The sequence below is a fragment of the Ostrea edulis genome, chromosome 6, assembly GCF_947568905.1.
Source record: "Ostrea edulis chromosome 6, xbOstEdul1.1, whole genome shotgun sequence".
NCBI classification, from domain to species: domain Eukaryota; kingdom Metazoa; phylum Mollusca; class Bivalvia; order Ostreida; family Ostreidae; genus Ostrea; species Ostrea edulis.
This window is the reverse complement of record NC_079169.1, coordinates 29949366-29963247: the sequence shown is the minus strand read 5'-3', so window position 1 is coordinate 29963247 and position 13882 is coordinate 29949366. Positions and strand designations below refer to the sequence as shown.

Genomic DNA, 13882 nt, shown 5'->3' with positions numbered 1-13882 from the left:
AAAAGCCCGTCCAATCTGAATATCAGGTGATAATACGGAGTTTCAACATCGGGGTGGATTTCGGACAGTCCCATGTGAGGTATACCACCACAGGTCCTCAATTTAAATGTGACAAACCCACTTTCTGCCGATAAACCATAACGGTTCAATTCAAAGAAAGGACCTATATAGTGATTCTGTGGTGTTCTGATATACAATTCTTTATGATCGGCACTAGATCCTACAATAGAAAAGTAGCTCGTGGTTCTTCATCCTTAATCTCTGTGTTTTAAATCATCAAGTTTTCCGTAACTTTTTAAAAAAAAATATCTGTCAGTTAACACAGTTTTGACATCGCATTTAAAATTTCGTAAATCATATGAGTGTTTAAATTTATGCCTCTTTTAGACTAGTAAGACTTTTTTTCCCGGTAAATCGATTACTTGACTAGGATCTCACCTTTCAGATGCAGGTATTTCTGCCAACCGTCACAACAGCTTCCTCCTCGTATGGCGCAATGGTTAGTCATTTTCCTGTAGAAAAAGTCGACACACTGTTTGTCTGTCTGACATGATACAGCACATTCCAGCATGGATCGGACGGGGCGGAGATCTGCTTCCTCTACAGCCTGGCAAACTGTACAGACTTCACGTGCAAATCTCACTCCTTCATCCACCTTTAGGACGGTTAGTGTGAAAGCAATCCCGAGGAGACAGACAAAACATACTTCTCTTACCATGACTGATTAGCAAAATTTATAAAGGAAAATTTTGTCTCGGTGTGCTTTACAGAGTGGTACAAAGGAATGTCGGTTTTGATTTTTATTTCAATTAAGTTGATCATCGTTTTTAACTGTTGATGAATTATTAAGAGAGCTGTTGTATATTTCCACTTGGTTAAAGTAATACCTTTTTTCTTCCCGGAATAGACCAAGTCCTACTCCGTGCAAAAGATGAACCGAGAAGATAAAATTCTAATTAGACCAAAACAAATGCAATATATTATGTAAATTCAATGTATGCAGAAAGCAAGATAATCAACGGTGAAACTTAAATTGATATTGAATGTATTCTCTCTTATTTTTGGCAAGAGTTCAAATAAAATTTTATCGGGATCGATATTCAAAACACATTCTAAAATTACGTCATGATATGAGTTGGAAATAGATCTTTAAAATTCTTTCGTAATGTGATGAAAAGGTATGTTCTTATAGAAAACTTATTCTGTTGTCGTTCTTCTTTTCAATGCATGTGAACTCTTTGATTGATCGGGTTTGATTTTCCATTATTATGACGTCATGATATAGCACGACTCAGTCTCTGTACTGACCACAAGGGTTCTGAGCTTTGCCGGCTTGTTGGAAATATAACATATTGCATGATAAAAGCCCACAAAAGACTGACTCTGTTGTAGCTGTTGATCTGTCCCAATATTTTCTCAGAGAGGTACAGTTCTGCAGCTACTCAGAAACCTGATCGAACCGTAGGCTTACACGTTTAATGGTATTCACGAGATCGAGTCAAGACGTCTCGTTATCTCCGCGGAACGGCGCGTTGGTGGATTCATAAACCAGGGACGTCTCTGGATAAACGTAGATCTATCGAAACACGGCTCAAGCACTTAACCACTGGGCCGTACCCCCCCCCCCCCTTCTGTATTTTCTCAACAAAACAAGACCCAATCCCCAACTGGAAATGGTTCAATTTCCCCCAATATTTAGTGAACTATATTTTCCAGTTTAGTGAACAATACCATTGTTTTGTATGGGTCCTCTCCTTGTAAAAATCCTATTTTCCACAAACAATTGTCCGAATTTCCCCCATCTTTTATGGTATTATGTTTATGAAGATTCACCAATTATAATTTGTATCACGTGATACAATATTTTAATAACTATGTGACTAATGTTACGATGCAGCTGTAAAATATTTGAATAAACTATCATTTGTATAGTACTTTTGAAAAGCCGAATGGACTAATTTTTGAAAAAGTAAATTTAAAAAAAAATCTAACTCGTTATAATGAGTTATTGTCTCGTTATAACGAGTTGGGTTGGGTTTTTTGTTTGTTTTTTTTTTTTTACTTTTTCAAAAATGATCCGGTCCCATGGGGATCCGGGTTAGAATAGGTCTTCAGTACCCCTTGCTTGTCGTAAGAGGCGACTAAATGTAGCGGTCCTTCAGATGAGACCGCAAAACCCAAGGGCCCTTGTTACAGCAGGTGTGGCACGATAAAGATCCCTCCCTGTTCAAAGGTCGTAAGTGCCGAGCATAGGCCTGAATTTTGCAGCCTTTTACCGGCAATGCATTGAATGGTGATCTGATGTCTCCATATGAGTGAAAAATGTGTATTTGCCAGATCCGGAATCACTGAAGTTCACAGCTAATTTAATGTCACGGTTAGTCACACACATAATGTCACGGTTAGTCACACACATAATGTCACGGTTAATCACACACATAATGCCACGGTTAATCACACACATAATGACACGGTTAGTCACACACATAATGTCAAGGTTAGTCACACCCACACACAGTCATAATATCACGGTTAATCACACACATAATAACATGGTTAATCACACTCATAATGTCACAGTTAGTCACACACATAATGTCACAGTTAATCACACTCATAATGTAACGGTTAATCACACACATAATGACATGGTTAATCACACACATAATGTCACGGTTAGTCACACACATAATGTCACGGTTAATCACACACATAATGTCACGGTTAGTCACACAAAATGTCACAGTTAATCACACACATAATGTCACAGTCACACACATAATGTCACGGTTAATCACACATATAATGTCACGGTTAATCACACCCACACGCAGTCATAATGTCACGGTTAGTCACACACATAATGTCACGGTTAGTCACACATAATGTCACAGTTAGTCACACACATAATGTCACGGTTAATCACACACATAATGTCACGGTTAATCACACACATAATGTCACGGTTAGTCACACACATAATGTGACGGTTGATCACACATAATGTCACAGTTGATCACACATAATGTCACGGTTGATCACACATAATGTCACGGTTAGTCACACACATAATATCACGGTTAATCACACATAATGTCACAGTTAGTCACACACATAATGTCACGGTTGATCACACATAATGTCACGGTTGATCACACACATAATATCACGGTTAATCACACACATAATGTCACGGTTGATCACACACATAATGTCACGGTTTTTCACACACATAATGACACGGTTAATCACACATATACTGTCAAGGTTAGTCACACCTGTTGCCTGTTATTCCATTCATATCGTCAAATTAAGAAGACATTCTTGTCCCAAGATGGGCGCCAATGTTACAGGGATGGAAGTTTTTCCAAAATTCACTAAAAATGGCGTTTCTCAAAGGTGATAAATCCCTGATAAAAACGATAAGTGCTATGGAGTCTAAGGCTCAATAGGGGAAGTAATATATTGTCATTCATATCCTTAAATGAACATCATTTAGGAAGTTGCACAGAGATTTTGAAATGAAAAATCGCTATCAAGCTTGCTGCTTATGTACATCAATATTTTGTTGCCAGATTTATATCATTGGATTAAGGTATTTTGTATGAAATTCAAACGATATTATTTATTTAGACCAGATTGTGTCCCTAGCTGAATTTTGAGCTTTAGTCCGGATCAAATACAAGGATATGTGTCGTAATTCTGAAGCAGCAAATATTTCATATGATTTATAGTTATTGTTTTATTTCAATCTAGAATATTAAGTTTCTGTTAGATACACATGCCTATGGTCCACGTGTTGCTGGGTTGTTTTTTTTTTAAAGGAATGCAACTTGTTCATTTTTGATTTCCTCTCTGTAGAGATTATGATGAGAAACACAATTTGAACATTTAGGTGATACAAGTACATGTAATAAAGAGATGGACGAAATCATACACAACATGTACAAGATGAGGAGGGGGGGGGGGTGTCACTGGCGGTATTCTTACGCAGAGAGGTTATGATTGTAATGTGCCAAAGCAAGGCGCAATAACTGGAAAGGAAGAAGCTGGAAAGTTTGCTAATCATTGGTCATTAGATTAGTGCTCGCTTTTTGTCTAAATCAGGTGAAAAAATCTCATCAGTCAAGCCTAACACGTGATTGCGCAGAATTCGGCTCTCAGACGGATGTCAAAGTAATTGCGGGCGTTAAAGTACAGTGTAGATCGAACCTGAGTTTTGTGTTGTCAATGCATATGTTGTGTATCGGCGGCATTCCGAATGAGATCGGCCGCGACAGACCTGCAGTTGCGGCCATAATCCTGCCATCATCATTTGAAAAACTCATCTTTGGACCAATTTTTAAAAAATAATATAGGCAGTTTCTTTTCATTTTTCCCCCCAGCCAGACAATCCACGGGGAGATACGGGGAATAGATTCAACAATTAAATTTATTTTCCCCGAAAGTTCAAATTTATCTCACGTTATTCGGTAATTTCTAGGTAATTCTCAACAGGGGATACGTATACACAACATTTGAATCTATTAAGCAAGCTATCTAAAACAATTATATCTTGCATTCAAAAGTTGTTCACTCATGTTGAAAGAAAAAATAATAACTGTTCTGAATTCCACTTAGAGATATTCAATAATCTGTTCTCTATAAAAAATTACGAATTGAGTGGCCAACTGTGTCTCAGTTTTGCATTAGAAATTCAAATATTATAATTCATCCGGATATGGTTTAAAATAAAGTTAGGGGAAAAGTCAGTAAAATATTGACAGCAGAAAATTAAAATGAAAATAAACTTATGGAGATCACCGTGTTCTGTAAGGGCATCTCTATGTTCTGTAGGTGGCTGAGTTTGGAGGATATATTATAGGATTAAACATTCTTTTTGAAGAATTTATCGATGTGTAAACTCTGGACATTTTACTCACAAACTGAATACATGTACATGTATAAGTGCAAAGCACTTTTATGTTATGTTTGTGAGTAAAATGTCCGGAGTTTACACATCGATGAATTCTTCAAAAAGAAGGTTTGAAATTCTTCAAAAAGAGCGTTTGATTCTTATAATTCCAATTCCTTCCTTGTATAATCAATTTCGAATATTTGAATAGTTTCCCCGCACTGTGTTGTTTGTTTTCAGGCGTGTATATGTATACATAGCGTTTTTTGATTTATTGATGTAAAAATTCTCGTTTAGCTTTATTGTGTCCAATCAAAACAATTTTAATAAATAACATTGGAATTATCACCGTCTCAGCCCCCTGTATCTAGCCAGAATTAATTATAAACATTCTTGGACTAACACTCATCTTCGCATGACGAAAATTTTCGGTTTACTGAGATGATATGCAAAAACATTTGTTTGGTTGGTGTTATTTTTTCCTCATTTTCCTTTCGGAGTTTCCTTTAAGTTTTCCTTTTGAAGAACGAAGTGGTCTAAATACCGTATAGGTTCGACGAAACTAGTGACTGACCACGAGATGGTGGAATTGCGTGTGGAAGAAAAATAACATTGGGACAGGAGCAGCCACTAAGGATTTCCCCTCTAATATTCTGGTAGTATCATAAGCATGTAACCATAGGAGAAAGCAAACAATGTTTTCTACATCGATCATGTCATCCACATCGAAGTTCCTAGAGATATATGATGCATCGTGATGGACTCACTAGGCGAATTTTTTTTTTATAAAATTGTGTGGAAAGGTTGTAGGACAAAATCTCTTTAAAATGGTCAAGATGAATTTAGTTACTCCTCTCCGCCTTATATGTAGTCCTGACGTAGTAGAAAACTTTGTAATACTATGGATAGGATTTCATAAAGACCGCGCGCTTTTACACCGCGACACCTATCACGGAGTAACAGGTAACTTTAAATGGCTTAGCAACGAGTAATCGTTCTTGTCACCAGGGCCGCTAATTAAACGAGAACTAGTGAAGTCGAACGAAAACTTTGAACTTTGTAAAGTTAGTCTATAAAGAAAAATGGTTTATCGCGATCAGGGATAGTTGTGCTTTCGACAGACCCACGACGTGTATTTGATAAGTACACACCTTGTTGTGTATTTAATCATAATATTGTCAATACTGAAGAAAGGCCAGGTAAGAAATTTAAAGAGGAATTGTTTGTAATAGGTGGTTTCATTTTTATCAAATTTCAATGCTTTCAAGTGCAATATCTACTTTTAATCGAGTTTATCACACGTCCATCTGTTTGTATATCTTTTTTTTACAGCCAGATCAATGTTTTCTCCGACAACGGTCGATGTAATTCGTACTGAAGTTAATAAACTATGAATATCGGTCCTTCATTTGCTAAATTGAGGTTAAATTCTAATTTATAAAATACATTCTTATTAATCATGCATTCATTTTCATTTGAATTTGTTCAAAATCATACATTTTCTTGAAATGTTAAAAATGACTCCTTAATCACCTTTAACATTCCTAATTGCAAAAATGTGTTTCCCTCTAGCAATTATGACTGTGAATTTTCATCTCACACGGCTTAGATTTAAAGTATTCAAAGCATTTAATGAACCCTGGCATTTAAAAAGTTCCATCAACAATTCAAATTATATCTTTTGGAAAATTTAAGTCATTGCCACAGTTGATTTTTACCCATGCACAACAATACTTCGTTATGCTAAGCCGCGACTGTAGACTGTATTGGTTAAACTACTACTTCACTACAGGCATTTAAACTGCAATATTTACATTTTGACCTTAACTGACTCGTCGCGTAGGTAGTTCATAACACATTTATAAATTATCTCGCGTTTCCTGTGTGTCAATAAATTCATTCAAATAAAATGTGTGCATATCCTGCCCTGCGGGTCAAATTTCCATAGTAAAGGTTTCTAATTACTGTCCAAAAAAAATACATGTTTTTATACGAGGGATACGTATTTGTTTTCTTTGATTCGATCTCCGGAGTCAGGAAAAAATGGCTGAAATGTATTTCCTTTCGAATTGTAAGTTTTAGATATTTAACAGTGTCATTGAATATATTCAATAGGTTTATTTTCTCAAAAAGCAAGTGAACTATTGAAATGTTTACTTAGCACGGTTTTCAATTTAAAAACTTGGGGTTTAAAGTGCCACAGTTGTTAAATTACTTACACTGTGTCTTGTCTCTAAGCGAATTTTAATCTCATGTTACACGTTAAATTGATTAATTTTAGGAGAAGAGGACAAAGTTAATCACGAAAGTCCATCAAAGCCCGCAAATGCCAGCTCTGTGGCGCTGTTCAGTTTTGTTTGGGCCCTGTATCCACGGTTTTCTGAGATCGATTGTCTCCCCCATGTGGTCCTACTGTGTATTTGTCAATGGCAGTGCTAAATATTTGCATCTCGAAGTAAATAAACTGAAATTGCCAATTATTTAAAATCTTATACCATTAAACTAATCACAAAAAATAGTGATAAAAGTTAAGAGAGGATATATTGCTCCATTTGCTATTATTCCCACTGGTATCCATCTTCAATTAAACTTCGAAATTACAAAATACTCCGCATCACATAAAAGCGTCAAACAAAGGAGCAGATTTACTTTTAATAATGAAAATCAATACAATTAGAGATGTCATTTAGCTTATCATGAATATCGGGAGCTGTTATATCGACAAGAGACCTATCCATCGGCCACCCCACAGATCATGAATTCACGGTTTTTTATGAGGAGTCTTGTCAAAACTCGGAAGTGATGCACGCATTTGATTAGATACAAGTGTATATTTTCATGTAGTTAGAGTTTGTATTACACAATCCAAGGCAGGTGCTTATTTTATCATTTTTGGCCCAGGTACCCGGTTACTATTATTGTTATATAATTGGGTTACGATTGTCAAATTTCTAGGTATCTAGGGCAGAAGCAATGTATACATGTATATATACACACGGTGTATCAATTTTCTTGCAACAGAGTTACTACATATTGTTTTAATTCTAGATGCCCGGCCCATTTGAAAATCAATAAGGATGAGCAAGGATAAAGAAGAAGTAATTCCCATCGCGGGTCCCGGAAGTAGAATTAAAGCCCTCGCCCCTACCGTCCGCAAACATCTTCTGTACACGGACGAAAATCTCAAGGTCATCGTGGACTTTTCCACCAACGGGGTCAAGGTATTTCCAGTAGAAATATGGAAAAACGAAGAGGTTCAAAACAAAGCTGTCAGATTTTTAGGCGAAAATAATCGTTTAAAGAAACTCCCCAAAACTATTTCAGACTTCGATAACTTGGAGTTCATAGATTTGAGAAATAACTCACTGGGGGCTTTGCCTGGAACAATATTCAAAATCAAAGCACTGAAGGAACTCCAGTGTGGAAATAATGGTCTGAAGAGTCTCCCCGCGACTATCAACAAAGCACCTTCACTAGAGTATCTGTACGCCCAGAATAACAAAATTAAAGCCCTGCCTAAAACCGTGAACAAGTGTCCAGCATTAGTGTTGATAGATCTGAGTGATAACGTCATTCGTTCAGTGAAAAAGACAATATATGAAGTTGGTGCCACTTTGGATCTGAGCAGAAACCGTCTTGTTGAGCTTCCCGATGCCAACGTTAAAAATCCTGCTCTCAAAAAATTGCTTGTGTCGGGGAACTCCATTTCGCATATCCCTGACAACATCAACAACGTGCTAACGTTGACCTACTTAGATATATCCGACAATGACCTAACAGAGTTACCTACTCAGATTGGTTATTTAAAATACCTTCACTATCTGAACATTTCCAAAAACAAAATCGACAACCTCCCGGAAGAGATCAGCACCCTTCACTTTGCCCTCACCTTTCTGCACGCCTCCGATAACCAGATCAAGCGCCTCCCCAAAGAGATCCACCAGCTACAGAGACTTCAGGTTCTAGAACTAGCTGACAACCAGTTAGAGAAATTGCCGGAAAACTTCTACCAACTCAAAAATATCAAGAGGCTGGATGTATCTGGTAACAAGTTGACAACTGCAGCCGGTATCAGCAAACTGAAGATGGTGGAACATATCGGTTTAGCTAGAAATTCCCTTACAGTCCTTCCAGAAGACCTTCCAAACCTGAAATCACTGATTTCGCTAGACGTGTCTGGTAACTACATCAAGGTTATACCCGAAAACCTGCACAAAGTAGGCACTCTAAAGAGTTTCAAGGCCAACGACAATAAGATCAGCAATATTCCGGAATCTCTGGGTGAGAACCAGCTTATAACAGAACTATGTGTATCAAAAAACAGACTACAAGGTCTCCCTCAGGACATGAAAAAACTCAGAAGCCTTGAAATCTTTGAGCTTGCGCACAACGAAATTAATGCATTGCCTAAAACATTCGATTTCTTAAAATTTTTGAGAGTTTTGGACGTTGCTGGCAATTCATTAACCGAGCTTACTCTACCTAAAACCCTGACATCACTGAATTTGTCGTCAAATCCGATTTCACTCCCCTCTGTGGATCCAAAATCTGTCTTGACGATTCTAGGTGAGAGGACATGGGCGTCGCAGATGACGGTGCTCGAAATCGAGGCCATAAACCTGGAGGAGGTACCGAGTACCGTAAGTCATATGAAACTCCTCACAAAGCTCAATTTGCGGAGTAACGCCCTCAAGGTTATTCCGGACGAACTGTGCAGACTACGAATTCTAGAAGAGCTGGATGTTTCAAACAACGAACTGTCAGATCTCCCGGATAGTATAAGCAATATGAAAAATCTGCGAAAGTTAAACGCCTCCGAAAATAAAATTCAACATTTCTCAAGTGGACTCTGTCTTTTGCATCAGTTAGAAGAAATCAATTTGTCGTACAATAACATAATGGAGCTGCCGGAAAATTTCGGAGAGCTTAACAAAATGATTCGCTTAGACTTATCGAACAACGAATTAATGAGTCTACCAGAGGACCGATGGGACGTACTGGCATCCATAGTATTTTTGGATGTTTCAAAGAATCATATTAACGTTGTACCCACTGATCTGCCATATTTATATAGAATTCAGGTTTTGAAAGCGGCGTGCAATGATCTGACTTGCCTGCCTGCAGACATAATAAAGATGACAGGCCTGGAAGTCCTAGATGTATCCGATAACTTACTAGAATCTCTTCCTGAGAGTATATGCAAGCTCCCCACCCTTACGGAACTAAATGTGTCGGACAATAAAATCAAATCGTTCCCGAATAAGATAGAAAGTCTGAAGCAGAGATGCACAGTAAATGTAGAATCACAATCCGCCTACAAACAGCGAGATCCGCCCGATACTCTCAAGGCTGGGGAGGTACAGACGGACAACGACGGGTCGCCGCGAAGCTCCAAGAAAATCGACTCAGAAAAGTAGCTTTGGTTGTTAGTATGGCCATAGCATCTGGCCCCCAGTGCCAAAAACAAAACAAAAAACAAAAACTTTTCTGAAGAACTATATCATAGTAACTTATTAATAGTCATAATTATGTTATACATGATTGTATGTGACGCACTGAACTTTTTTTTTTTTTTTTACCGATGTGTTGTTACTCGTTTTGTCATTTCGTTTTGTTTCAATCATTACACACTTTGTTATTTTTTCAGGTTTACAATAATTTCAACTGTCCTGTCTTCGAATTATATTTTTATGAATTGTTTGAAGGATATGAAATAAATTACTTTTTACAAAACTAAAATGTTGTGTTCGTTGATCATTGATACGTGGTTAGATGCAGAATACATTCGTTCTTCATACATGAACACAAGGAGTGGTTTTAGAAAAAGATGGTCGATGCATGAAAATGAATGCAATTGTGTTACATGTAAGTGTAAATATCTTTTAGTATAGGTTCAGATATGATAAAGCACGCCCTGGAATATTTTCAACCGGACATATTTGTCTGAATCTGTAGGTGTTACACGATAGCGTTACACCCAAGCATTTTAACATCCATCTCTACTATTCGCTCATTGTGTACTATGAGCGCCTAATCAAATTGCCCCATTACTTATTCACGAGAACGAGCGAGTAGTAATGAATGGACCCACGGGTGATGGAGAGAGGAACGAAGCGAAATCAACCGTACGCGTGGGTTTTCGACAATGATCATTGCGATGCATTCAGTTTATATCTCATGATTGGAAGATGAGAAGAAAATTAAATTTTATATGCATTTTCATTATGTGGCCATATTGGCCTTGCCCAAGGGCCTGAACCCGACCCAAGAGCCATGGATTTCACAATTTAGGTAGAGAGCTTAATGGACATCATAATCATGCATTTAGTTTTTCTCAAATATACATAGTGTATATGTGGGAGCAAAGAAGATTTTTAAATTGCATGTTCACAATAGGGTCATATTGGCCCCACCCTCGGGCCTGAGCCCCTGACCAAGGGACCATGAATTCATAACTTTAGCAGAGGGCGTCATGGTCTCATGGACATCATAATCATGCATGCATATCGTTTCTCTCTCGCATGTTTGGGAGTAGAGAAGAATATTTTTGAAAATATGGCCTTTTTAAGCATATTTGACCCCGCCCATGAGGCCCGGGCGTGGTAAGGTAATAAATTTCACAATTTATATTCCACTTACCCTAGAGATGCGTCGCACCAAAAATGGTAACAATTGGACTTTAGTTTTCAAGAAGTTCAAAACTGTAAAATTGTTCAAACACGAACACCAACGACAATAGGTCACATTCAGGATTCATTCACGTGACTGACCTAAAACGACGAGCGGGCGCTCAAGTTGAGCCCAGTTATACATGATACTATTAGAACCATAGTACACCCGAGAGGTTGTCATTCGTCAAATACTAGACATATTCAGTTATGAAGAGACACTCTTACAGATTTTGAAACTTGAGATACAGTTAATTAAGGTAACTCCATACTCACAGTTTTATCTGATACAAGTTTAAAAAGTGTATTTATTTCCATTCAATAAAGTTAAAACTAACAAATTGTATATATATATATATATATATATATATATATATATATATATATATATATATATATATATAATACATAGGTCATCACACTTTTTAAGATGCGAAACGTCCATAAACAAAATCATATATCACCGTCAGAAAATTGAAATTTTCCAAAATTTTATACAAACTGATTATGACGATATAATAGCATTCATAACAATTTCATGAAACTGTATCCTCACATAAATATACAAAATGTTTGTAAAAAATAAAGGAATCTATCGCATGATAGACTGGATAAAGAAATCAATAAAAACAGAGTTATTGCCCTTGGATTCCATATTTTAAAACGTATCATTGATTATTCATCTATAACTTAGACCTTTTGAAATAGTTTATTTTTAACAAGATGTTTTACAATACCTATCGGAAAAGACTCCAACAAAATTTATGTTCCTACCATACATAAATCTAAATAAATCATTGATTTTGCAAAATCTGATGACATCAAAGGAGGATGGAATTTAAGTAGCTGAAAACAACAATCAATTTCCATCTCCAATCACCAAGACCGGGTTTCACAAATCTGTCGTGAACAAGATCATAAGAATGCTATATGAAAGATTAAAGTTTATGAAAATATTTTAATATTGATAAAATCGTAATATTTCAACTTCCTATTAAAATAGGAAGTTGAAATATTAAGATTTTAGTCATTTGTAAATTTTTAATGCATTAATACAATGTAATTCTTTTCTAAAGTTATCCGATTTTACACGTTATTTTATACTTCAAAAGCTACGCTCAGTTTGTGCACCATTTGATTCCAGAAATTGTGATCAATACATTTGTATGTACAAAAAAATGAAGGTATTATTTTAAAAAAAAAATTAAAAGACTAATGTGATATTCTGATATATATCTTTTTATTTTCTACCTCGTTCCACTCCTCCAAAAAATGATTATTGTCTTAACTAATTTAAAATGTTAAGATAAAAGACAATAATAGAATTGATGCGTCTGTTACAAGTTCGCAACATCGCTCTTGTATCTAACAAAATACCAAACTGAATAGAAAAAAAAATATTTTGTAAACGAGGGCGTGAGAGAGTAGGGAAAATCAAAGACACGGGTAATAATGATTGGAGGGTCAAACAAAACAGCTGTTGTCCGAGATCAAAGACACGGGTAATAATGATTGGAGGGTCAAACAAAACAGCTGTTGTCCGAGAAACATACCCAATAAGCTAATCAATAATTTAATTTTTCATGTTTCTGCTCTGCATTTCGTCTAATAAATTCTGCATTTCATACTCAGTTAAATCGGTGAACAGGGCGTGCAGTGTCGTCGTATAGCATTTTGAATAGTGTACAGTAACTTGATTTTGTGATAAAAGAATTATGGGAAATGTTTTCTGTTGTTATTCTAATGAAATTATAGCTTGATAGGCAAACGCATCAACTGTGAAAGTCATATGATCGTTCAGTACGTTTGATTGGATAGAATGTTTAAATCAATCCTGGTTAGATGTAGTTTGGAATTCTATCAAATCAAACTACATGTAGTACTGAGGGATCACCTGGGACTAAGTATCCACCCATGGATTTATTGTTGTTTATTGACCAAAGGAGTCCTGTCACGACTGTGGCTCATAGGTACACTGTGTACAATACAGACAAATGGCAGAGGATTCAGAATTATTATGATATGTAAATAGTGTCAGAGAAAAGAGTTTAGAAACAGAAATAAATTTAAGTAACGACAAAAGAAACCTCATTAATGACATTTAACAAATGGTGCTTCTCTTTGTTTTATATCTTTGAATCTGCACTATCTGGAAATGCTTGCCTATTGATAAGGTCAATCAAGGTCCTGCTGTTCTTGAGAAGATTTTTAAAGATTTAACCTATATAGAGGCTAAATCACGTGAGGGGTGATGTTAACCCTGCCTACATGTAACAAGGCGAATGAACTTCCACGGTGAAGTCACCAGCTTGGGAAAGCA

At 36.5% G+C, this 13882-nt stretch overlaps 1 protein-coding gene across 3 annotated transcripts; it reads left to right on the top strand.

The window, feature by feature from the left end:
* Positions 1-1109: 1109 nt before the first annotated feature.
* On the top strand, positions 1110-10633 carry LOC125647788 (leucine-rich repeat and IQ domain-containing protein 4-like). 3 transcript variants are annotated; one of them, XM_048874602.2, is made up of 2 exons: positions 1110-1178; positions 7943-10633. In XM_048874602.2, exon 2 carries the CDS (start codon positions 7972-7974, stop codon positions 10309-10311), a length of 2340 nt encoding a protein of 779 aa, XP_048730559.1. In that variant the 5' UTR covers positions 1110-1178; positions 7943-7971; the 3' UTR covers positions 10312-10633. The 3 variants fall into 3 exon arrangements, with proteins under 3 accessions (XP_048730559.1, XP_048730558.1, XP_055998331.1); XM_048874601.2 differs by lacking the exon at positions 1110-1178 and adding an exon at positions 5889-6093; XM_056142356.1 differs by lacking the exon at positions 1110-1178 and adding an exon at positions 6463-6965.
* The last annotated feature ends 3249 nt before the right edge of the window (positions 10634-13882 follow it).